Source organism: Temnothorax nylanderi, unplaced genomic scaffold, assembly GCF_030848795.1.
Source record: "Temnothorax nylanderi isolate EJ_2023f unplaced genomic scaffold, tnyl_v1.0 TNYL_tig0183_pilon, whole genome shotgun sequence".
Classification (NCBI taxonomy): domain Eukaryota; kingdom Metazoa; phylum Arthropoda; class Insecta; order Hymenoptera; family Formicidae; genus Temnothorax; species Temnothorax nylanderi.
The window spans coordinates 219,883-242,993 of record NW_027249245.1 but is presented as its reverse complement, the minus strand read 5'-3'; the positions used below and the strand labels follow the sequence as shown (position 1 = coordinate 242,993).

At 43.7% G+C, this 23,111-nt stretch overlaps 3 protein-coding genes across 3 annotated transcripts; all 3 read right to left on the bottom strand.

Moving 5' to 3' along the window:
• Nucleotide 1: 1 nt before the first annotated feature.
• LOC139778419 (uridine diphosphate glucose pyrophosphatase NUDT14) lies at nt 2-1,198 on the bottom strand. Its single transcript, XM_071716340.1, has 3 exons — nt 661-1,198; nt 382-455; nt 2-241 (listed from the first exon to the last, which is right to left on the bottom strand). Exons 1-3 carry the CDS (start codon nt 1,095-1,097, stop codon nt 75-77), a joined length of 678 nt encoding a protein of 225 aa, XP_071572441.1. The 5' UTR covers nt 1,098-1,198; the 3' UTR covers nt 2-74.
• A 632-nt stretch (nt 1,199-1,830) lies between these two features.
• LOC139778417 (uncharacterized) lies at nt 1,831-4,729 on the bottom strand. The gene has a single exon (XM_071716336.1). The coding sequence runs from the start codon at nt 4,727-4,729 to the stop codon at nt 1,913-1,915; it is 2,817 nt and encodes a 938-aa protein (XP_071572437.1). The 3' UTR covers nt 1,831-1,912.
• A 203-nt stretch (nt 4,730-4,932) lies between these two features.
• Nucleotides 4,933-5,735, bottom strand: LOC139778421 (uncharacterized). Its single transcript, XM_071716341.1, has one exon. The coding sequence runs from the start codon at nt 5,733-5,735 to the stop codon at nt 5,019-5,021; it is 717 nt and encodes a 238-aa protein (XP_071572442.1). The 3' UTR covers nt 4,933-5,018.
• Between the last annotated feature and the right edge of the window lie 17,376 nt (nt 5,736-23,111).

Genomic DNA, 23,111 nt, shown 5'->3' with positions numbered 1-23,111 from the left:
ATTGGTCTTTACTTGCAATTAATTTGCCGTTTTTTTTATTTATTTTAAATTGTCGAACAAGCTCAATTCTCTCTTTAGTACTGTATTTTACAGTATACAGATTTATTAAGGAGGAACCAAGACACACCAAAGAGAAAGCTGGAGGGACTTTGTATTTTTCTGGATCCAATGTAATCCTTTACCTCAGAAATGCTCAATTCCACCACTTCTATGACTTCACCTTCAGACTCGTCACCACCACCTTTAATGGAAGATTCAAGTTGGATTAGAAAAATTTTGTATATTTGAAATACGATCTGTGTCGATTATATTATGAAAATAATATTCTTTGAAACTACTTTAAGATTATTTTAAGAAAAAACATTTACTAATCATATTTACCAGGATGTTTTCGCATGTCATCTGTGACTTCTACATAGAAAAGAGTTTGCTTTGCGCTAGCAGAAGCACTGGATCTAGAAAAACACAAGAATAAACTATTTAATACCTGTATATTCTAGATATAGCTTATTTTACTCGTCAGGGCAGTTAACAATTATATATCAAGAGTTATATTGTACAAGTTGTGCCAGACATCTCTCGTTACTTCTAAATTTGATTTCATCTTTTACGCAATGACAGAAGACAATGACTAAAGCATAGTAAACACTCTGAACTTACAGGTAAGTAGTAATTTCCTCAAATTCCGAAGTAGGTACTTCGTAGCCGCACTCCTCCTTCAACTCTTCCTTCGCGATCTCCACGAGAGACTTGTCCTTGTCTACGATACCAGCGCAGAGTTCCAAGGTCAGTCCCAGTGTCGCAGGATAATGCTCGACGTCGATCGCATCTTGCTCCTCCGGTAGGGACGCGTAATACACCGCCGGCCGGAATTGCCTGACAAACACGAGCTTCCTTCGAGTCGTGTTGAAGACAATTATACACACGCTGTCGTGGATCTTTATTATATCCCATTCCTTGGACCGATGGTCCTGCGTGAAGTTCAAGCGGACGCTTTTCAACCACGGCGAGTCCTGCGGGACCTTTCCCACGCGGACATCATGCAGATCGAGCATCCTCTTACGCACGACCTGGTTTCTGTAATCCTGTGCATTCATCTCTCCTGTCAAACGGCTCGAAGTGTCACGAAGCAACGACTAGACCTTCCCTTTAGGCCTTAACTCCCGTCGATAATGGTAGATGATGGTGAACGACAGAACTTTGGACTCATCCATAGATGCCGCGCATGGCACCTGCGCCAGAATACAAATTCGCCGTAGAAGTCAAATATAACCTCTCACACCTTCGAGTCCAGTATGATATGTATATATATTTATACCAACGCAAATCTGAACAATCTAATCTTGTTTTCCCGTTGCGCATTCTTCAATCGACACGATAGAGTCCGCAAAATTTAACTGAAATATACGTTTAATTGAGATCATATCGTTATAATTGCAAAATAAAAATAAATACTATCTGAAATTATATCTCGAGCGCGGTGGGAATAATGAATCTTCCAGAAGAGCTAATTTAATCGCGACAGTTTGGAAACGGCTAGAAATAAACGTTGTACAGACACATTTCTCCTTTCATCCGCTTTAAGTAATGTCGGTCATTTTAACAGCGAGATCTGCGAGATATTAAATTTACGAGGGATGTAATCGTTTCATCTCCTCTCCTCTCGGCAAATTATTCTCGCAATTAGTCGACTGAGCTTACGAAAAGTATGGGTTGCGCGTAATCGAATTTAACGCGTCGTGTAAAATTAGGATCGGTGTAACGCAAACCGGTCGCGCAAAACGTGCGCGCGGCACTATTATATATTTTCGGCGAGATACAAACCTCCGATAAAGCTGCTTCCCTTTCCCCGATCGTGCGGGGGGATGGGGATAATGAGCGAAGGGCACGGGGTGGGAGGACGCGGTTTTCGTTACTTCTTTCCCTTCTTTTCTCTTTTGCCTTTTCTCTCCTTCCTCGGCGCGTCGGCCGCCCGCGCCGGCTTGAACGCGTCGAGGATCTCCTGCTGCCTGACCTGGGTGTCCACGTGAATGACGTCGGGCTTCCTGCGGTACCTGTTTACCGCCGCCGGGGGCGAGAATTCGATCTCCATGTCCGACGCCGTGGAGCTCGACGCCACGGAAGCGTCGTCCTTGTTGCGCGCTATCTTGAACTGCAGCGGCTTCATCGGCTCCTCGAGCCGCGACACGTCCGCGGCCGTCTCCTGCCTGATCGGGTACATCGTCACGTAGTACGTGCCGTCCTTACGGTGAATGTGCAGGGTAGGCGGCGGTTCCGCGTCCTCCTCGCCCTCCTTCTTCACCTGCGACACGTAGCTCATGCTCTTGTACGTCTTGCCGCGTCGCAGGCTGGTGCGCGAGGGTATCGACCTCGCCCGATGATGCTCCAGCGTGGAGGCGCCTTTCGCCTCCTTCAGCAGCTCGTTCAGGTAACGGCTGATCGCGCCCGGCTTCCAGCCGATTCGCGGCTTCAGCTTGCCCACCGTCGCGCTCGTGTTCCACAGCCAGCCCATGTTCGCCGGCACCCTGAATCGCGGATCGATGCAGTTCTTGTGGCCGTAATTAGTCCCGGGATAGACGTCGCCGATGGAATAAACGTATCGCATCACTCGCTTGCTGACCTTGATAGGGCCCCTGTCACCACCCGGGCCTGCCTTACCCCTCGGATACCGTCCCTTTTCGGTGAATTTGCCAACTGCTTTCGCGGAGATTGTACTGCTTGGCGGGGTTGACTGTATCGGTTTTTTCTGCGATTCCTCGACGACGTCGTGCGGCACCGTCCGGTCGTCTTTGGGTTTCTTCCGGCGAGATTTGCATTTCGGCTCGCCGCAGGGACCAATGTCGACGTCCAGCGGCGCGGAGGTCGTAACGTCCAGCTCTTTCTGCTTTTCCAACTTTTCTTCCTTCTTGTCCTCCTTCTTCTTCGGCTTGACGGCGACCGGGAGTAGCGGGAGAGCTTCCGGTAACGTTGGTATCGCCTCGCGTACGACACCAGGGCGTCCAGGAATCACTGTCGTTACGGCAGTGGGTGCGACGTAGAGTGTGGAGACGGTGCCGGCGATGACTCTACCGATCTGCGTGTTGCAAGGTGCGGGACATTGAATCGGCAGCGTTGGCGGTGCCGAGACGGGATATCCTCGCTTTCTCTCACTCGGTGCTTCTTGAATGACATAATCCCTCTGTACGTCACGGCCGAAGTAAGGACTCTCGGATGGATCCATCAGGCCGAGACCCACCAGGCCTGGCACTTTGCCGATTGAATCCACGAATTCTTGGGCCTCCTTGAAGGCGCGAATCATGCAATCTGCGCCTACGCACGGTTTTTTCGTACACCTAGATGTATCCGTTCTCCAAGGCGACGAAACTTTCCCCGGACAAATGCAGTCTGGCGCTTTAATTCCGTCCGCCGTTCTTGGTCGCGGTCTGCATGGCGAACCAGCACCCGTTTCCTTGTTCTTCTCATAGATGACTGTTGCCGCTTCGGAAAGCGCATAGGCTGATGCGTCGTAGTCACTTCCACCCATCATACGATTTTTTAAATTAATATCATCCCCGTGGCACGTGTACTCCTCGTCCCATAAAGCTTCGTTGTTTAGGTAACTATCATCCGTGTCATCGCCACCTCTCATCCTCGCAGAGTCATGATAAGTCATGTTTCGTCCCACATCCGGTTTTAAACAGTCGGGAGCGAGCGTAGCAAGCGATGGATACTTTTTAAGAGCGTCGGGATTTCTCAGAGCCATGCAACAAGAACGGACGCATCCGGAACGACACATCATTGGATGCGTCGATCGGTCTGTCGGTAGACACGAACAAGTCGGCTCGTCGTGATAGGTCTCGTAAATTAAACCGCGATACTTGTGATCGTTCAGTTTCTCGGCGCTCGTTAATTTCTCGAATCCCGGCTGGTCCATCGATACGCGAGGCGGAGATTCCGGTCTCGTCAACATCACGGACTTTGCCTCTGTACCATCGTTCTGGTCGTGTAATTTCGAATACGTAGGATCCAGAATTTTGCACAATAATGATGTGTTGTTGTCACATTTTGTCTTGTGCCTCTCGTCGTTTACATCTTCGTCGGACAGTTTCGTGCAAGGAACCTCCCAACCGAGAGGAAATCCTCGAAGTACGAATGACTTTTCGTGAAGCGTAAGATGATTTATAATGGAGCTTCCGAAACACGACAGCCTCAGGCACATCGATATGGACCCGCACGGGTTCCCATGTTCATCGGTCAAGGTGTAAATCTTCGTCAATGTGTACGACTTTGATAGCCCGTCTATCTTGCCTCTGGCCGCGGCTATGCGATCGCAGAAACATCCTGGCAAAAATGCCATTGCCGCGCAGAGAAGAACGTGTCCGGCATCGTCTCGCGGGTTGTGGTCCTCTCCGCGAAGAATCCGATACACTTCGATACTAAGAGGAGTCGATTTTACGGATCGTATTAAATCGCTCGGTGTCCGGACGAGCAGACACGTCTTGCCTTCGAAACTGACGTACTCGTCGGAAAATCGATTTTCTTTATTCCTAGTTCCTCTGTCGTTAACCTTGATTGATTCTTCAACTACGACGTCGACGGGTTTGAGATCGACGAAGTTTATACGTACCATTAAATGGCACTCTTGAGTATTAATAATTTTCTCGGGATATAGATGTAGACCGTCAATGAGAATTTCAAACATGTACAATTGTTCCCTTTCTAATAATGACATCTTTTTCTTGAAGGCCATTTCGGATGAGTCGAACGCGGGAATGTATGCACGCGCACGTTGTCGGCCACACGACAAATTTGGAAGGTGACTCCGGATCGACGTTAACGATGCGTCTTTATCAATCGCGCCATTAATTTTGCAAGCGTTTCGGGTCCGAAATCGAACGATCTCCCCGCGCGCGCATCAAATCGGTCAATTGACATTTCCAGTTGTCATATATAGTTGCCATAACGACGAATCGAAAGTGATTACTCGACGAATGTATAGGGAATCGCACTTCAGACCTCTTGGAAGATATTTACAAAGATCACTTCTTGCCTTTCTTCTTTTTACCTTTCTTCCCTTTCTTACCTTTCGGTACTTTCGCTTTTTTAGCTTTCGGTTTCGGAGCGATCTCCTGCAATACCGCGTCCTTGGGAATTTTCTCATCGAGAAGCTCGGGCAATACGAATCGCTTCACGCAGATCTCCCGTTCCTTGTCCTGCTCGCCGGAAACGAGAGATTTAGGTAGCAGTTCGTGCTGCGTCCTGAAGATGCGTCCAAGGCATGCGACGGTAAGTTCCATGTACAGCGTACCGGATGGATTTTCGCCCGGATCTACGAGGTGGACACCGCCCTTCATCACGAACGGTCTCGGTTGATTCTCGGGATCGTTACCGATCATGGCGATCTGGTCGCACAGGCAACCCGGCAGAGTTAATTCGGTCTCCGCCGTGGGATAGGTGTCGTCCGCGCGAAACACACCGATCTTCAAGCTCGACGAGCGTAGTCCTTGGACCAGATCCCGCGGTCGCTTGACGAATAGACAGCATTTACCGATCATAAAGCGCACATCCTGATCGCGCCTCGATGCGTCTGAGTCGTCGTCTCGCGTGAACTCGAACACGGGGAAATCTAAGAGTTTGATCTTGATCACGATAGGGTGCCCGCCGACGTCTTTGATTTTAACGGGCGTCAACGTCAATTTATCGATCAGTATCTCGATTAGATAGATCTGCTCGTCGTGACCGCCGAAACAGGACATGACGTTGACTCGGGGCGTTTCTCGCGCGGAGAATCAAGTCGTATCTGTGATTAAGATAGATTCGATCGAGTCGTTGATATTTCCATCGAGGTGGCTGAAATAATTTTGTAGCGAAAGTGTTGAAGGTCCGGACAATAATTGTGTAAAACGGAGAGAATTTTTTGCCGAAAATTTGGAGGTTCGAAAGTATCGTGGATATGGTTGACAGATGGAAGGTAACAGAAGAATGGCGGTTTACGTCAACGTGGTAATCAGCAATTAACTCGAGTTTATTCCCATTGCCTTGTCGCCAATACAGAGTGTCATTCGCTGAACGTCTCGCTGAATTTTATATACAGAACAAATTGAAACTTTACTGGGAGAAATGAGATAACGATCAAAGAAGATTAATTTAATCGACGTCGCGTATAATATATTCTCCTAATGCGAAGATTAGATTTTAAATGCCTCTCTCAGCCTCTTCCGCGTGCGCACGCATATGCTGTCATCGAATGCGAACGGGGGAAAAAACTTATCAACTTACGGTCACGTACATTCACTATCCGCGCGACTCTTCGGCGTCTCTAATTCCACTGGAATTAGTTATTACCTAGCTCCCAAGGTGGTATATACTTAAAGTCGACGGCGCGCGAAAGATGCCGCTAGAACCGTTACGAAAACCTGCGAGAAAGACACCCTCGCAAATTCATGCTTTCCGTATTCCTCATTAGGAAGAATAATCTCCACGAACGCCCACGTGTTCTTCGTGCTTACGAAACGCGCGATTCGCTTATTGCCGGTCCTTTCAATTGGCAACGACCAAATCTTTTTAATTTGAAAATAAAGAAAACAATATGAGAGGGATGCAAATAAGTTTTTGCCAAGGAGAAATAAAATCTCTATTAAAAAGCTTTTAAATTTTTTATTAAATAAATATAAAACGATAATACTGTGCCTCATATAATAAAAATAAAAATAAAAATTTATTCACAATATTGTCATTCTATTTCATTCTCTTTCTTTATTCGCTGAATGAAACGTATCTATCTCAAATTATTTCCATCGTTTGAGAATCAATCGTCAGACCGGCAACGAGAGTAATCCCGCCGACGAGATTTCTGGATCGTTTGGAACAAGGGATCCCATTCCGTAGATTTCGGCGGGAGCAGCACCCCGAGGGGCCCTTAAAACACCGAGAGCCGAAGTATGCGCTAATTGGTACGGGCGCGCGCGCGCGCGCGCGCACGCACAGACGAACGCACACGGTTCGGAGGCGAGATAGGTGGACGACAAAGTGAACAGGATGGGCCGCGGAGCACGAAATATATATTCCGAACCGTGGACGTTCGTCTGGAGCGCGGTGGAAGCCCATCGGGCCTCGGACCGAAGTGAAATTCCGGGCCCGGGCGACACGGCGGCTCGTTAAAATGCTTCTGGGGGTTTTGGGCGCGGGACGCTTCTCGGATAATTGGTGATTAGCGATTAAAACGAACGGATGTATGTATCACCGCTCTCCACGGCCGGTCCCGCTCTCCCATCTCGCTGCCCTTTTCCTTTCTTCTTCCTAACCGCGCGGACGGGATCCATAATGTCTGGCGTCTTAGAGGAGCCCCCGACGCGTCGCTCATCCGTTTTGTCCCGTGGCCTCGGGGCCGACGGTGACGATCCTCTCGCTTCCTGCAGCCGCCTTTTTCTCTCCGCGAAAGAAACCTCTTTTAATCGTGCGACCCGACCGTCTGGATCGCTTTCCTCGTTGATTCGCTCGTGGTTGTTTCTTTACGAGGGCGCGCCTGGGAATCTGAGCTGCCTGAGGGTCCGCGGCGATAATCGCAGCGCGGTATTCGAACGACCGGAAATAACGATCGAACGGGTGGACGTTAATTCACCCGTGGGTTCTTTATACCGGAAGGAACTTATCGTTCTTCTAGCATTCGCGTCGCTCGTATAATCTTAAAGACCAACTCCTGTTTTGGTCCCGCACAATGTCCTCCGTGGTCCTTATTTAAGCTTTTATTCTCAAGCAACGAATTACGCCGTTTCCTGCCGCGGCGAATGTCAATTAGCATACACGCTAGTGTTATCCCAAATAAGACGCTGTGCAAACAGCGGATTTTCAAAGAATTCAACAACGCTGGCGGTAATTACGCGGTAATTCAGGACTGATATCATATATAGCACTCCGCCGCCGTCGCTGTCGTAATTTGTAGTGTATTTACGCGAGAAACTCACAAGTCCAAGCTCGAACAATGGCAACAGTACTCGAAGAATAGTCCGTAATCAAATTAAGTGTCGCGCGTCCGCTTAAGGATTAATCACTGTAATCAGCGATCTTTCCACGATAGCGCGCTGCGACGCGCGGTACCCCCTATTTCCGGTTCCATCGATGACCGTTATCTCGGAATCTGTATAACATATTCAAGGGGATTGCGCTTAAGAGAACCAATGAAATACATTTTGCAACAGGATGAAAACCTCATGTAGATCTCTCTTCTTCTCTCTCGCATTACGACCCAAATGTATTGCGACGTTGAATCTATTTTCTCCCGCTGCTAAGTGGTCGCGCCGCTTAATTATGAACATCGTAGAGAAATCTTCGTCGCGCACGAAGTCGATCCCACGACGTGCTACGCCAGTTATTTGACTTCTCGTTATATGTACATAGGTAGCTCTTCTCTTCGTCTCTACGTACTTGTTACAATACACGGAGAACGGAGTTCTCTGCCGGAGTCTCGGGGTTCATCGGCAATTTGAATAATTTTCTCCCGAGAAAACGATTTCTCGTTTCGTCTAACACTATATTGCTTTTTATCAAATGATACTTGTCTTGGTTCTCGTGTACGAACGCGATTGAACGCGAGCAAGTTTTTCTTCTTGGGTTTAAAACGATTGCTGCACTTTCGAGATAATATGATAATAATGTGGATAATTTATTTATTTAACATTTATTTAACATTCAAAAAATAATACGTGCATATTGCGGCTATTAACGATATTGATTTCAAAGTGACATTTAAGAAAATATTAGGCTTTTAAGCGAAAAGATAGCTTCATTAGTTTATATTAATTAAAGATGTAAATATATACTCTGCATGTATCGTGAATTTATTAGCACCGCAATTTTCTGAACGTTAATTTCGAGAGATCCTTTATGTTGGAAGAAACTTATCTCACCTTCGCAAGATACTTTTAAATTTAAGATCTCTCATCGCGTTCTTCATACCCGCGACAGCCACGCGTACTTCGACAGCGCATTCTCGCGAGGCAAAAATTTTATTAATTGATGAGATTTTATCAATGGATCGTTATTGTGTCCCTGGTAGAAAAATATCATAATTTTTCATATTATTTAATTAGAATTTCTATAAAAATTTTCAGACTTTCTCAAAATGCTCAGAATTTTTCAGACTTTTTATACGAATTGAAACGTTTTTCAGAAAAACTCAGACAAGATATAAGAATAAAATATTTCGCGCTAATATATTTTTGTAGAAATCTGAATAAATACACGAAAATCTGTGCAATTTATCAGATATTTTTATGTACATACTGAAATATTTCGAAAACCTTAGTCTAATTATTTCTAAAAGTATCTAAGAAATTATATATATATTTTTTGAATTTTCCATAAGTCCCAATTTATGAAATATTTTTTGATCAGAGATTGAACGATATAATATTCGCGAAACGAAGCGCGAGGCATGCGTACAATAATTGAAAGAGTTCGGCGCGCGTTCGTTACAGAGGGTGTGTTAAGTAAACAGCGCGTCATCGTCCCCTCCCCCCACCCGAGTCGGAGCTCGTATTGTTGTGATGTAGGCGGCGAGCCTGTTATCATTCGCGGGGGGGGGGGGGAGGGGTGAGGCAGGGCGCGGAGTCACAAGTCACAATTGGTGTGTCGCGCGCGTCGCGCCGTATCATTGTCCCTCGAGACGTGACTACGAGAGGTATCGAGAGAAATTCGCGACGATCTCTCAATCTGCGCGATTAGGTACACCGCGACGAACGATGCGCGAGCTTATCGTAAGCGACGGGCGTTCGTCAAGGCGAATATTTCGCGTGATTTATTCATAAATTCCCTTGAAATACGATTACGAATTATTCTGTCGTTGCGGAATTCGTCTCTTTAACGCTCTTTGAATTCGCGCTTTAACGTTGCCTATACAGTCTAAACGTGATTTGTTTCTCATTTTTAGATTCAAAGCATTTAATTATAATTTAATTTATATACTAATAGTTTACATAAATTATATGTTAATATCATATTGAGAATAATGAGAATATTTAATATTTTTAGACGACTCGCGTTCTAGTTACACATTAGTATGACTCGCGCCGTACCGCGCGGTATCGGAATGAAGTTGGCGACGATGTTTCGGCATTCTCGGTCATTCGCGCCATTCGCGGAGCGTCCGAGGTACGAGAGAGAGAGAGATTCCGCGTTCGGGTGCCGCTTAATTAGTAAGTACCGTCATAATTAATCTCCTCCCCCCATGTTTCGGTAGCCGTTAACACAAATTCGGCGTTAAAATGCCGGCAATGTCTTGGAACGTGTATCTCGCGAGATTCGTTCGATCGAAATCTATCGGCGCGAGCAGTCGGCAAGGCAACGGCCATGTAACCATATTCTCGGATACTACATATTTCGCGGACGTTCTTTATCCTCGATTTTAACTCGCGTGTTCGTTCGTCTTGTAACACGGAATAGCAATCGATCTTAAACGCGAGCATATACTGTTTATTAAATGCTGGAAATGTAAGAAAATGCAGGTTGGGGGGCGACAAGTGTAAACGTCGCGTCGTCACGGTGGTGCGTGAAATTACTTATGCGCGCGTCGTCACGCAATATAGTTCTCGGTTCCCGCGCACTTCCCTACACCTGCGCCCCGGCCCCCGAGGTTCACCCGTTGCGTCTGGATTTACAGGACAGGACGACAGGAGTAGGACGAGTCGCGAGATCAAGCGGAGATGTAGCTTCGTTCGATTCTTTAGTGTTGATCCGTCGCGACGTTACGAATTAAGTGATCAACCATCGGCGGTGTTGCGCAAAGCGTACGTCGCGCAACGATCGTTGCGTTTCGGTCAGTTTCGGTCATCAAAATGCGCGATAGCGCGATCATAACCTTATTTGCGCGAGTGCTGCGAGTGAGAAGGCGTCACGGACAAACAAGGGAGGAGGAAGGAGATCTGACGAGTGTCAAGACTGTCAAGTAAATTGTTAGCAAATAGCAAATCTTGGTTAGCTTCGTTCAATCGCTTTTTTTTTTAAACCGAGTATTACTTCGTTACGTTGTAAAATGTTAACGAACGCGTCGCGACAATGTCGGGACTGTCGGGAGTGCCGTGCAAAGTATCGCGCGACGTTACTACATTCCGCGATTATCATTATAGTGCCCGATCGTAAGTCGATTTTCGCGAGTGTGTGTGCCGGTGCAACGAGGAAACTGCCGTGGAGAAACGAGAGAGGAGGAGGAGGAGGCCTGGGAGGCATCGGGCAACGGCGGAGCACCGTGTGTGTGAGTAATTTATTTATTTATTTATCTATTTGTCACTCGCGGTATATTAATAATTTACCCGGGAATTTACCCAAAGCGTTCACCCTGTATTTGAGTTCGCATATTAGTTCGTCGTGTACTTAATAATTAAATGAACTCTCATGCATATATCGTTAGATATTAATATTTTACACAAGTTTATATTTATATATCAAAAAAGTTTTTCGAAATTATGTAATTTCTTATTAAATATACCTGTTTGTAAAATAATGGAATACGCAAAATAATTATTTTTAAATATTTTGATTAGTTTGGACATTGTTTGAATTTGGATCAATTTGTGTGTTACAGATTAATATTGTGTACTACAACTCCGCTGCCTGCACATCGTACCGGTGAGTTTAATTATTTTTTAAATCTTGAGGCAATGGATTTGTGAAAATTACATCAGACCTGTGTATTGTGTACATATAAAAAAAGATATGAGAAAAAACTGAGTTAAATTAAAAGTCTCTTTCGCTATTATATAAAAATTTCAATTTGCAATAGTAAAAATAGATGTACAATATTCTGCATTATTCATTTTTAAACTGCTCGATGTATAAATTCATCATTTATTCTTGTAGTTATTGTCATATTTGAGGAAAGCTAAAAATTCAAGTTATGAGTTTAAAACTGCATTATAATATTTCATTAATCTGTTGCCTCAACGGATCAAAATGAATGGACTTTTTAGACTTTATTAGTGGAAATATTTAATCTTAAAAGACATATAACATTCAGTTCAAATTCATTATCACTGCTAATTATCAATTACTCTAAACGCATAACATGAATATTACATAATATTAACTTTAATAAAGCATCTTTTGAGGGATTTTTTTTAAATGCTAATAAAAGATATCTTTTTGTAAATATTATATTATATAGTATTATATGTATTATCTGTTTTGTCTGAAGTTATTTTAACCAAAAAATCGTTATTAGACAATGCGAAATTTATTAAATGATAAAACGTTACCCGAGTTACATATGCAACAGCAATTTAATTAACATTAAGTAGTACGTGATCAATTCGAAAGAGAGTACGTTCGCGAGAATCGCGATCGTGCGACGCGATTGCTCGCCGGAATAAAAAAAAAACAAGACGTCACGAGCGTAGCTGGAGTCGGATTTTCGATGATCTAGATCTGGGTAGCACCAGGAAGCCGGGGATCGAAGACAAAATTACCGGTGCCGGTGGAAGGAGGCCTCGTTCGCTCGCTTCGAGAGGTCAGAGGGCGATAGCGGTACCTTCCTCTCTGCGCGGAGGTAGGCCTCTCTCGTCCTACCGCCTATCTCCCCTCGCGCGCGAGAATGGTGTAGGTATCTCTCCACGCTCCAGTACAGACGTTTCCCCGTTGCGCGCGAATGTATTCGTGGACGATGCGCCGCGCCGCGCCGCGCGGTTCGTATCCGAGCAGGGCCGGGGAATGTATTCGTGCAACGAATACCTGAGAGTGCAACCGACGTTGCTCGATGACTACGTGGCGGACCAACTAGGTCTCGTGGTGATGAAACGAGACAGCCCGTCGTGAGATGGAACGGAGAGAAAGAGAAAACGAGGGAGAGAGAAAGAGAGAAAGAGAGAGAGAAAGAGGGATAATCGGTCTATTAAAAGATATTTTCTCCTGCGGCGCTAGACGAAATTTGTCAAACAACCGGCGGATCCTAATTTGTTCTCGTGCGTGTCCCGAACACGCTGAAAGAGCCGTAGGTGGCTCGCTAGGAGATTGTTTCACCGGACGATGAGTGGATAGTTATCCCGTATCGGGGCTACCAGGCAGGCCCCGGTCGATGCGATAGTATAAAAGGTTAAAGATTGACGTTACCATGTTTAACCCCTCGCCGACCGGCTTAGTTCGCCTTAAGGTGAAATAACATTGCATTACTATGCAACGCGGCCTATTTATTATAATATAGCAGTTAATTAGACGGTGTTCGCGATATGTTACGCTGACGCTGCAAAATGCGAAATTGTATAAATTAAGTTATTATGGAAAATATAACACATAACTGTGACGACAGAATTTAATGGCATGTGACATACGCGATGTTAAAAGGCAAGGTCTGCTTCGTCTTTCTCACGCTCCGATTTGAAAGATTATTATTATGCGATAGCAGAATAACGGGTGCGATCCGTATTTTTCTCGTCGCTGCGACTTATAAACCATAGCTTTTACGAAATTATTGAACAAAATGAACTCTTAGAGAGATAGTATCACGAATGATTACGGGAAGAATGATTCCTATACTTTTGCAAAAGCTAAACATACGTTTAATCCGCGACAGATGGCCCGCACGAATTAACACCCCATTATTCGCCACTCGACGTGATTAACTGTCATATAGTTAAGCGTACCGTTATGATATCAAGGATAATATGCCATTGTATGTTAATTGTCAACGAAAAAGACGCGAAAAATATTCCCCTGTCTCGTTAGGTAAACTCATTCATGCTCGTGTACGTACCTTCGAGAAAAGAAGAACCTGGAAAAGAACGACGGGGATATTCTTTACCCAAGATACTGCTTTCAGATTCTCTTGCTCGGTTGTGTCACAAATTAAGAGAATTAATGACCAACGCCATGACTCGTGACGACAACGACTCCCAGCAATACCCGGGCGGTAATTGCGTTAGACTTGACATTTATGTTATGACGGTCTTCCATGGCGGTTAAACCGTCCTTAACAATCATTTTCGTTGGAAGCGACAAAGAGACTTACCGCCAAAATGAACAGGCGCGTTTAAATCTCAAGGCCGTCCTCCCGTCCGCTTTACGTTAGCGTTCACGTTTCTGCACCTTCGCCTGGGAACGGGAAACACGTTTTGATCGTGAGCTTTTACGCACCAAGTGTGTTATACGTGCAATCTTCCATCCTGGCAAACTCACGGTTTCATAATCTTTTTATGACAACACGTTACGGTAATCGTGCCGAAAGGCGTGTTTTGGAATGATGGAATGATACGTGATATGACGCGCAACCAAATGAAAATTGCTGTAGTTAACAAATATGTAGCGATAAAACTTTTTTTCTGTATCTCTTTAGACAGAGTATATTCTTAGATTTAATCGAAAATGAATATTTTTATTTATCTGTACCTATCTACGTAAAAATTATACGAAAGATAAACTTAATTTCTTAATACTTTTTTGCAATCAATATATTTAATAAGTTTCTGTGAGATAATATTTATATAATATATATAGTAATTCTATGTTTAAAAGCACGTGATCAAATAATATAATCGAAGCACATACATCGTAAAGTATTATTAGATTTCTTTTAACAAGATAACTTTGATCAATTATTAGAACGTGAACGCTCTTAATTTCACGAATTATCGGTATGTGAATAATTGTTCGCTGGTCACTATTGTCTCCTTTCTTGCTTTCGGAATCGCGGAAAAATGGCAGGCGATTAGTGATATTACATTGATTAATGACATTACACGGAATCGATGGCAACAACGATGGGCGATAACAATGAGCGTGATCGATGAAATATGGAAGCTCTTGACACACAGAAATCAGCGATCGTTAAGAGGAGATCGCCCCTGATACCTTCATTATTCTCGGAAAAATCTGCAATTATCGATAATTACGTGTCGCAATGGCTCGTCGGCTAATCGAAATAAAAACAAGGTAGATATAATTAAAATGTTCATGGGTTGTAGTCGAGTTCCGCTTTAATGATAACTCCCATCGGCGTTAATCGCGTTTTAGTTATATCTCCGTCGTGGTTCGAGCTCGGTGCAGCCACCACGATAATATCCTTCCCGCGGCAAAAACGGGGGAATCAAGCGAATCACGATTATACATACGAATGAAGATACGTACGTTTTTCACTCGTCTTTGGGTCAACCGTTAAGTACACAAAATGCAATATGCAACGTTCGTTTATTTGCTCGTTCTTCACGTGATTTATTAAATCACGTACGTGGATCGGAAAAGGTCGTTATCAGAAACTATAAGATCTTGGTGCGCCGATACGGGACATGCGGGGTGCATCTTCGAGAGAAAGAGAGAAGAAGAAGAAGAAGAAGAGAAAGAGAACCGAGTTAGCGACGCCGTTGCAACTCGCTTCAAGGATCCGCGAGACGATGAGGCAGTTTGCCTCGAGGAAAACGATCGAGCACCCACTTCGAGAAGCTCTAAAACACTTTAGAGGAGAATGAAAGCGGTCGTAATGGGGTATGGACTATCGTAGAGCCGCGCAACAACCGCAAGGTGCAAGCCTCGCGCGCAAATACCTGCTGGGCGAGCAGGAATGCCTCTCTTATCCATTACGCCGTTATTTAGACTACATCCCGGGTATACAGGCCGGTACTTGAACTTTTCGCTTGGACAACGCGGTTCGTGCGGTGCATCGTGTAATCCGTAATAATTTGCAAATTACCAGAGAATCTCGCGGACGGGAGAAAGTCCTCTCCGACCTCTCCTCTCTTTTCCTTCGTCACGTACTCTCGTTACGAGATTAAATCAATAATGTTATTATATCAGAACGAGTTTAACTTGCTGTCTAATTGGACCAGCTTGTAATCAGGCTGGTCGCGTGAGTCCAGGCTTTCACTCGATAATAATGCAGAAGGTACTGCGGTCTCTGTGATAACCGTCGATAATCGCAATAACGAGCGGCGAAAATGTGCTACTTTTTGTACACGTTCATTAATGTACTGTATACATCAAACAGTGCTGTCTACTGTTAACAAGTTAATAAGCAATATTTATTATGATATATTATTTCCGCAAAAAAGATAACTTTTCATTACACATTAGAAATTATTTTAAAGACACTTAATGTTTAAGAAAATTATTAATTAGCAACGATATATTTTTTAAATTAAAGATTTACAGATTATCTCTTTAAATTAGCCGATGTGACAAATTTTGCGTGTTGTGGAGAACGCTGCCATATATGATTTCACGCTAATTCGTTGATCCTAAAAATGAATGTATAACATTTATCATTCAGAAACAGTTTTAACTTTTAAGCTGAAATTATTTTTGACCAGTGATTCAATTACACGAGATGCTTTAGCATGTACTCTCGACTTGACTCCGTCAAATAAATAGAAGTGGAACGCGCAAGTTAATCGCGGCCGGGCGAGAAATTAAGCATTTCTCGAATAGGCGATTCCATCGCCGAGGCGAACCAGTCTCTCACACTCGGACGCGCGCGTTCGCACACGTTCTCTACCGCAATGATTAAGTTCTTCCGATCGCGCGGGTCATGATCACGAGCAGGCTATGAATATGCGGAATCAGGCCAGGCGGATCGTCACGGTACACGGAGAAGAGATTCAGAAGATCCGTTCGACGTATAGCGTTCTCTGTAGCGCGGCGCGATGTAAAAAGCTGTTCGCGTCGCTCGCACAAATTCGCCTCGTCAAAATCATCACGTGCTATTCGCGAGATTTATATTGATTATTGCTACGCGGGTAACCGTTAATAACGAACAAACGCACTAATATATGCAGCTTTCTCGGGGCTCTGGCTGGACGTGCCGAGGAATCAAGGACGTCCACGTCTCTCGCGTTCAAACTGAAAAAGTCACGCTACATACGACGCGTTGATTTTCGCTGTCTAAACGTAACAAGAATAACGTGGAATAAACGAGGATCTCGACGGGAGTAGTAGGAAGAGCGAGGAAAAGAAGAAGCAGAAGAAGAAGAAGAAGAAGAAGAAGAAGCGGTAGTGGACGACGGTAAAGAAAAGGACGGAAAAGAGCGAAGTGTAGGCAAAGGGAGCCGAGTTAAGCTAAAGCACAAAGGCGAAGGAGGTGGTCGGGGGAGGAAGAGGCGGCAGGGAGGAAGGTAAAAATGTTTGAAGAAAAAGAAAGAGAGGAGGCGAGCGTGGAAGAGAGGAAGGAGGAAGACACGAGAGGGAGCCGGAGGAAGGCGAAGAGGGAGTGGTGGACCACGGTGAGGTCGCGACCCGTAGCCCATAGGCCTCAGTGAAAGGCCCAACGGCGATCCGCATCCGCGGGGCTCTGAGCCAGACCTAAGCGAGAGCGAGGAAGAGGAAGACGGAGTGCGCAAGAGAGAGAGAGAGAGAGAGAGAGAAAGAGAGTGAGATCGGCGGCGCAGAGCCGGCGGGCCTGTACTCTCTCGGCGAGCGAAAAGAAGATGGAGAGAGAAAGAGCGAGCGTGTAAAACCGAGACGACGAAGGGCCTTGCCGGTGAGGCAGCCCCGTGAGCTGTTTCTTAAGATCGCGTTCTTCTTAGCGAGCCCCGCTGCCATTATGGCGCACTTAAAGTGGCAATCGTGTGGAAGGCAACGCCGCCGCGCAATAGCCGCGAGTTGCGCAACCTTCGATGACCCCACCCTACACAGCTTGGACCGTGGACGTTGCCGTACACCATGGAAAACCTTAGCTGGCTCTATTGGCGAACCCACGCCGCCAGCTAGCATCGATCCCCCGCGATCCTGTCGCGATCGGCGGCGGAAGCACTCGGAAGAAACGGTTTTCTCGATGAAATTGTAATCGCGTTTGATATGCGTCGCGAGACTAAAAAGTATTATCCAAAGTACTGTCACGTTATTTTACCCTCCTCAGAAGTAAAAAAAAACTGTTAAATTTAATTTTCAAGAAAATAATACATAAATTTTTAATCGGCAGGCCATTTATCGCTAATTAATCATTCTCGTAGACATTGAGAGCCTTTGCAATTATTTGTACATGATGCAAAATTATTTTTTTTAAATAGAAACAATGTAACATAATAATAATAATAATACAGTAAACAGTATTGTTCCATGTATATTATCGATAATATTATAAATAGCCTTTTCTGATATATACAGTATATGTTTCCTTTCAGTAATCGCCGACATACAGTGGCGATGGGAAGCAATTAGTGGTGATGTAATACTGAAATTTTAAAAATAACTATTTGCATTGCGTTTAATAACACCACGGCAATAAGTCTGTGATAGCCGGCCATGACCAGCGGCGCCGACCAGCTGGTTATCTCTGGATGAGGATACCTCTGGGATCCGGTGGCAACCTAGGGGCCCGGCGTCCAGGGATACGGCTCTGATCAAATGATAATTGGATAGATTACGCGGAATCTTCTTCAACCTCGCGATAGCATCGCGTTTGTGCGTCCGTTTTATGTATTATACAAGCCGCGGTCCGACAACGCGTCATGTGATCGAACGCAATACAATTAGAAACGAGTCTAGGGTATATACCTATATACATTCGATACCACTGATATTTGTAAAAACATGCGGATAATCCTTGGAGATTTTGATTGGGTTATTTTTACTTTGATTTAAACGCCGAGAGAATGGCAATCTTAAATTCACAAATAATTTTTAAGACAAATTTTTTACTTTTTAGGACAATGAATAATGAGCAAAAAAGGATATTACACATATATCTCATTTAATTTGATTTATTATTATTATCTAATCAAAAGAAGTTAACGGAACGTTTCAAACATCACTGAGTTTTTATTAGCCAAAAATTAAATAATAATATAAAAAGATATTAGGTTATGAATAACACAAGAACTAGTCCTAATTGGATAAAATAAAATAAAATGTAATAGTATAAAAAACGAAGACTAAAAACGTTACAATAAGTCTAACAAGAGGCTAACAAATAAATAAGAAAATTAGATTGTTATTTACTACACTCTATTATAACCCTAATTGTAACTCAGTGTAGTAATTAACACTTTAATTTTCTTATTTATTTATTTTTATTTGCTTTTAACTTCGATGTGGCCTCTTATTGTTAGATTTATTGTAACTCGTTTTTAGTCTTCTTTTCATCCTATTATTTTATATTTTATTCTCATTTATCTGGTTAGGACTAGTTCAGTTTCACCGTTAATTATTGTTACTTATTATTCGAAATTAAGCATTTATATTATTCGTGACCAAATTTTTCTTTATGTTATTATTTATTTTTTAGCTGAAGACTCACAATTAGTACAGGTTTTGAAACGTTCCGTTAACTTCTTTTGATTAGACGGTAATAAATCAAATTATACATATACGTGTAATATATAATATCTTTTTTTGCTTTTTTATTGTCCTACGACCTTTCCACTTTGCTTTGCAAATACGAGCCTGACCTTAGTTTACTACTTTTTTATTACTTTTCCTATATTTACATATATTCTCTCAATTCCCGAGTACATATTATATAATTTGCTTTGTAATTAGAAGAAAAAAAAATTTTCTCTCATGATTGAATAAGAGGACTACGTAGAAGAATGAAAATCCTTTAAAATATTCTTGAGAGAATTATAGCTATCGGATAAAATCCTTTTTGTTTCCAAATAGAATATTTTAGAATTCACATTCGCACATGCGGGAAAGTACAAAATGTGTAAAGAAAATGATAATTTTAATGCTAATAAAGGAGCGAGGGGAGCTGGAAGGCATTCGACTCGAAACTCATGAAAGGAGGAATCACGCGATCGCATAAGATTTCAGACGTTGCAATGTAGATGCGCTAGTTGCATCACGTTTAGTATTAGCCGGACCTGCAAGACTTGTAAGATAGTCGATCTGATACATTCTATCCGACTGTAGTCTCAACAGTGATTCCTACTCAAATTTCCATTCTTTCTATGGGGATAAAAGCGGAAGAGTTTAAAGTTTAAGAATACAAGAAATAACATTATAGTCTTGAAAATCTAGATAATTTAATGAAATATTTATAATTAATATAATAAGAGATTAGCTTTATGTTATTACAAAGAGCTCGTACAAGGAAATGAATGAATTAGGCCTATTCCATAAAAATATGTAACATGTGTCATAATTAACAAGAATGAATTACGCAAAATCAATTGAAGCACTCGCGCATGACAAATATACCTATAGGTAGAGTAATCGTCGCAATTAGTCACGGAAGCACGGATAAAAACGCATTACTCTAATAATCGCGCGTAATACGATTGAAACCTGTTCGCCGTGTCGAAGTACATGCTTTACAGATCGACTTTTAACGCAAGCAGTAATGTCAGACAACGATTATCCCGTTACTCGCGCGTTTAATTAATTGATACGCGGCGTGGCGGAAAAAATTCTGTCGATTCGCCACTGACTCGAGCACTTGCAATAAACCCATCAATTTAAAAAAAAAAAACGATCGCGATACGATCGAGCTATCCCTTTAACGGAAACGACTAATTTGTGTTTTAATCGTATATGCCGTGGATTGTAACGAATGGTTATCGCACACCGTAATATGGACGACAATGATAATTACTAATTGTAAGTACACACCAGTCTGATTGGAGGCCGGTACGTATTTAATAAACGAACGATCGATCTTTATCGCGCAATCGCATCGATCGGGAGGGCTCGTGGCGTAAGAAACGATCATCGACTCTATCTCAGTCGGCGCCAAATCCATCGATCGACGTTACCATCGCTTCGACACGAGATGGTTTCGGTGCTTTCGCGCGAAATCGCGTCTAGTAACGCGATCGATCGCTACCGTCGACTGTCGACATTGAACCGAGACAGACGAAAAGAAAAAGAGAGTGAGAGAGAGAATGAGAAAGGTGAGGAGGAATGAGTTGAGCAGCGTCGATTTCATGCCCCGACTGTACGCGATAGTATCGCGGTGACTGTGGGAAAACGATCCCGGCGCGAAAGAAGCCCGAAGAGCCGTGATAAAAAGCGTTAAACTCGTGATTAGACGCGGATTCGCGCATGCCCTTGCTTGCGCCGGATCCACCTTTGTGTCGCGCTCCCACCTTGTCCACACCGCGGTCATCGCGATTTCTCGTTGTAAGGCGAGACCTCCTCGATCGACGTGCCGAGACGAGCCGATCCCGATTTTCTGGAAATCGAGAGAAATGCCCGCGATTTCTCTCGGTTTCACGGCACGAGCTCAATTTCCGTCACCGTTGGTCAACGATGTTAGCGATCTTCGAGATCCGCGGTACGGATCGATGAACATGAACGTTGGTTCCCACACAGCGGAGCACAAAATTTTTAATTACTTTTAACCAGTTATTAATTACTTTAATTACAATTTAATTACCTTTTTTTAGGAGATTTATTCTAAATGTAATAATAATTTATTAATTTGATGATTAAAGTATGTGTGAGAGAAAATTTTAGAATCTCTCTTTGTCGTAAGAGAGAATGATTCTTCTTATCTATTTTTTAAATAAATTTGATAAATGTAATCTTCCGCATAGTTAGTATCAACTGTCCATTCATTTTGACCAAATTAAATTGTATTCTGCATGTATTATAATTCTTTATTTCATCTGCTTTTCACGAAGAATCTAAGTGATTAATATTTTTAAACAATCGGCGAACCGATGCTGTAATTTCGACACATTTTGTGTCGCGATGACTGAGCTCCGATTTAAATGGCTAATCGCGACTAGATAGTAAGTTGTAATTATCACTATTTATTTAGAATATATTATGGTTATCCACGGAAACACCTAGCGGATGCCGTGGAGACTTTTTGAGGCGACTCATTCATAAACTCTGGAAGGCACCAAAGGTAATGTCGCGGTGGTATCGCCTCTCGTGCCTCGGATTCAGGAAATTTATTACGCCGTCTCGCGAGTAAACTCAGTAGGGAAAAAAAAACGAAGCCGAGAGGAGGCGATAATGAAAAGAGGGGCTGGCCGCGAGTGGAAGAAAGAGCGAGCGAGTAGTCCGTAGCGCGTATATACGTAGCGTTGACCCAAACGCGTGACAAATTCATCGTGTCACGCCGCCTCACGCGTTTTGAGGAGCTCGGACCACCTCGTATAAAACGAAATAACGCGACGCAATCATCGTAGGGACCGTCGTCGCCGGGACCGTTGAAACGCGAGGCGATAAATTAAAACTAGGAGAAAACGCGGGGCTATTAGCGTACCATTAGCGGCGCTGACCATGCGTGACCCCTTCGCAGGACTCCGGTTTCAAAACGACCCTCTTGCGCGCTGCGTCGCCCCCTTCGAATAATCTTTGTCCCGCATATATTCGAATCGTCGATTATAGAATGATTATACTTCGTCTCGTGACTCGGATTCTTCAAATTGGTTTTTGATATGACATTCCGGTTATTTCATTCTATATTTTAATTTACTTTCAGTAAAAATATACCGAGAACCTTTTTACATTTATTTTACATTTGCATCGTCGTTTGTACAGTTATATTATTAATAAATAGAAAGAGAATCTTCTTCCTCCGGTGTATTAACCCTTCCAATATTTCCCAAGGAGTTGTCACGATATAAATTCTTCGATTTGCGGTACATAATTGCGCGAAACCGGAAGCTCTCATCGTGGAATTCCGAACCGGCTCTGTCTAAATTTACTACCGACGCGATTGTAACTTTGAAAAACGCTGTTAACATTTGGAATTCCTTTCCGCGGATCTCTTGCAGGAAATATTTTCCGGCGCTTTGCTTCTTGGCGACGCTGCCGTTTCACTTCCTTATTTACGCAGATGTCGTCGAACTTAATCAATAAACAATTTTTTTCTTGAAATGTTTGGCCGAAAAATTCGAGGATACATTTGGAAATCCGTGCCGTTTCGGTGGCGTCGCTGAAGGGGGCGGCGATTCGGTATTGATATCGTTGTTACACCGGATACTCATATAAGAATCCGCACGAGCCGCACAGTCTCACGTTGACGGTACGGCGCGGCGCGGCGGCGGACTTCGGAGGCTGCCCAGGACCGTACAGGATCGATACATCACGGGGTCCCAGCGGGGTGTCGAGATACCATCTTAGTTAGTGTCTTCGAATAGACGTGTACCTCGCTCGAACGAGCCAGCCTCGTCATTATACTCCTATCTGCCTATCTATATCGGGGCCCGATATTCACGAATACGATCTGTCTGCATTTCGAACGTTCGATGTCGGCCGGTGGAACG